Here is a 3,641-nt window from a genome sequence, read left to right as displayed (position 1 = left end):
ATCCGTCTGCTGGAGAAAAGAAGCTCTGAGGTGAAGCAGCAGATCAGATCCCAGCAGGAAACTGAAGTGAGTCGAGTCAGAGAGCTTCAGGAGAGACTGGAGCAGGAGATCACTGAGCTGAAGAGGAAAGACCATGAACTGAAGCAGCTCTCAGACACAGAGGATCACACCCAGTTTCTACACAACTACCCCTCACTGTCACCACTCAGTGAATCTACACACTCATCCAGCATCAGGATCCGTCCTCTGAGGTACTTTGAGGACGTGACAGCAGCTGTGTCCCAGGTCAGAGGTCGACTACAGGACATTCTGAGTGAGACAGAGACAGAGATTTTACATATTGTGTCTCAAGTGGATGTTTTACTGCCACAACCAGAGCCAGAGACCAGAGCTGACTTCTTAAGATATTCACAGGAAATCACACTGGATCCAAACACAGCATACAGACGTCTGTTATTAACTGAGGGAAACAGAAAAGTAACATATATGAGTGAAGAACAGTCTTATTCTAATCACCCAGACAGATTTACTTATTGGGATCAGGTCCTGAGTAGAGAGAGTCTGACTGGACGTTGTTACTGGGAGGTGGAGGTGGGGGGGAGAGGAGGAGTTCGTGTAGCAGTCACATACAAGAATATCAGCAGAGCAGGAAACTCATGTGAATGTGTATTTGGATGCAATGATAAATCTTGGTCATTATATTGTGATGGAAACAGTTATAGCTTTTATTACAACAGCATCAGGACTCCAGTGTCAGGTCCTGTGTCCTCCAGAGTAGGAGTGTACCTGGATCCCAGTGCAGGTGTTCTGTCCTTCTACAGCGTCTCTGACACCATGACTCTCCTCCACAGAGTCCAGACCACATTCACTCAGCCTCTCTATGCTGGAGTTAGGGTTTATTATTCTGGAGACACAGCTGAGTTCTGTAAACTCAAATAGACTTGAGTCATTAAAAGCAGTGATTTAGATTCTGTGTGTAAATCTTGAACTTCTTCTGTCTCCATGTTTGTTGATCAAAGTTCGTCGTGGTGACGTTTCTGCTCCGCACAGAGATCAGCTGTCAATCAAACACTGACCTTCCTTTATCACACATATTCAGTTCTCACTTTGTAAAGACAGAAATCTATAATTACACTGACATGAATGTGTTTGAAAGAACTAATGTTGCAGAAATCAGGTTGTGTGATGTTTTAGAACCTGTATCGATCCTGATCCTCATCAATGAGATGATTCTTTGTTCTTTTCTTTTCCACATGTGAGACGGAGGTGAAACAAACTGATTGTGTGTCCATGAAATCACTGAACAGACTTTACTGATGAAATGATCAATAAACTCCTCCTCCTCCTCATCCGCCTCCAGCTTCATTCATTCAAACACACTTTACTTCTGAACATGAGCCGGAGATGAAGTTCCCATCCAAACATATTTGTTGTGGCAGTTGTACAGAAGTGTAACTTCCAGTCGACGGGCTGTTGATCCTGAACTCATATTTTCTACAGTGACATTTAAAGGATTCTTCACTTGTGACAGATGTTGTTTATTAATGAACAAACCAGTTTGACCAGCAGAAGTGTTGGATGTTCCACATGTAATGGAACATGGCCTGAAGCTCTGGGTGGGGTATTCTGTGGGTATAATTATGTCATTAACTGTAGAGAGCTGAGGACATGCTTGTTATTATCTCTGCACACGAGCTGACTCGCTACATCCACATTACTACCAATTAGTTTGAATAGTTTTAGAGAAACTAAAATTACACGTGACATCTGTTCACTTGTGTCCGTCCTGGGAGACGGATCCTCACGTGTGTCTCTGAGGTTTCTACCTTCTTTACCTGTTAAAGGTTTTAGTAGTTTGACTCTTGAGGGTTAAGGACAGAGGACGTCTCACCATGTTAAAGACCATGAGACAAACTGTGATTTGTGAATATGGGCTATACAAATAAAATTTGATTGATTGAAACGCTGCTCTCTTATTTTAGTTTGAAAAGTTCAACTAACAACACCAGCACACGCATGTCCACGGTGCATGAGAGGTCACATGATACGTGTTTCCATGCGCGTTAGAATGGACGGGGATTAAAACTGATCAGGAGCCAAAAAGCTTCTGTGAACAGAGTTTAGTTTTAGTGTGGAGCCTGGAGAAGAAATGTATGGATGTAGCTTAAGTTTGAAAACAAGCTAACACTAGCCTGAACGTTGATTGGTCATTAAGGACTCTTTCACACCTTGTTTGGTTCAGACCTTCGGACCCAAAATGTGTGAAAGGTTCCTCGGACCACGGTTCAGACCAACGCACCGAAAGAGGAGGTCTCTTTTTCATTTAGATTTTTCTAAGGTTAAAAAAGAGATGATACTTTTTGAGAAGTAAAATGTTTCTGTCTGTTAACAGATTGTCTTCCGCAAGATAAGTGATGTGAAACGTGAAGAGGAGGAGATGTTGAAGAGGAAGAACGAGGCTCCTCTGAACCTCCCTGCGGACCATCCAGTCCGGAGGCTCTTCCAGCGTTTCCGTCAGCAGAGGGAGGCGCGGCTTGCAGTTGAGCGAGGCAGCCAGGCTGCCAGTGATGTGGAGAAAGGTGTCAATCAGCTCGATCAGCCCAGAGGTCCGGAGGTCTTGGCCTCCACCAGTATTGTCATGGTGACAGAAAGCCCTGCCACGCCCACCACCTCCTCCACATGCACCACATCCGCCTCCTCCAGGACCTCCAGCCGGGTCATGCTCCATTCTCCTGCCACGCAAAATGGAAACCTGAGTGGCTGCAAATCCGCAGAGCCACCCAAAGCTAAAGGTTGGGGACGATTCAAGGAGTCAGTCGTGAAGGCTGAGTCGTGGAGCAGCGTCGCCAAGGCCGAGTCCCTGGAGACTCTGCCCGATAGGACTAAGTCTCATGATGAAGTGTCCCTCAAGAAAACTGACTCTTGTGACAGCGGCATCACAAAGAGCGACCTCCGTTTGGACAATGTCGGAGACGCCAGAACGCCACAGGATCGGAGTCCAGTCCAGTCTGAGGAGAAGAAAGTTTTCTGTGCGATACCAGAGCAGAGCATGCAAGCCTCCTTCCTGGAGCTGAAACAAGAATTAAGAGGAGACATGAGATCTCTGAACGGTCGCATGGCGGCACTGGAGGGTCAGTTAGCTGAGATGCTTTGTCTCCTCAAATCCAGGAAGTCGTCTGGCTCTTTCTTCGAGATCTCGCGACCCCCCTCCCCCGACTCGGATAAGGACAGTTTCTCTTAAACCGGACGTGGAATCAAAGTTGAACCATTCAGAGAAGAAGAGTGTGGGCGTGCTGACGCTCAGCGACGGTAACACTCCAATGACAGACGCACGAAGTAACGTCCGTAGCATCGCTCTGCGTTTGAAATGACGTCAAACTGGAAGGAGGAACGGTTCGATCTTTAATCAGAGTCTTGATATTCACAACGGCACCTTTGGTCGTGAGGAGGGTTCGTAGCCTTCAGACCTTCACTTGTTATCGGCAATAATAACAGTTGGCTTTAATGTTGTTGCTTTAAACGTATGCACTGTGATTTAGTGACTTTGATCAAAGTCTGTTTCGCTTCCTAGAGCCTCCAGATCCTGAAGGGTCACTTTTCATTGGCTGTCGGCTCTGTCAATCAAAAGAAGGTTTTTTACC

At 46.0% G+C, this 3,641-nt stretch overlaps 1 protein-coding gene across 2 annotated transcripts in view; it reads left to right on the top strand.

The window, feature by feature from the left end:
- kcnh1b (potassium voltage-gated channel, subfamily H (eag-related), member 1b) overlaps positions 1-3,641 on the top strand; it is a 27,138-nt gene extending 23,497 nt beyond the window's left edge. The window contains exon 11 of one of the 2 annotated variants that reach the window (XM_034588917.1): positions 2,393-3,641. In XM_034588917.1, the coding sequence (XP_034444808.1) occupies positions 2,393-3,241 (849 nt within the window). In that variant the 3' untranslated portion in view covers positions 3,242-3,641. The remainder of the gene's footprint in view (positions 1-2,392) is intronic. The other variant, XM_034588907.1, reaches the window with a different exon arrangement.

This window comes from Hippoglossus hippoglossus, chromosome 1 (assembly GCF_009819705.1).
Source record: "Hippoglossus hippoglossus isolate fHipHip1 chromosome 1, fHipHip1.pri, whole genome shotgun sequence".
Lineage (NCBI taxonomy): Eukaryota > Metazoa > Chordata > Actinopteri > Pleuronectiformes > Pleuronectidae > Hippoglossus > Hippoglossus hippoglossus.
This window is presented reverse-complemented; position numbering and strand designations above follow the sequence as displayed.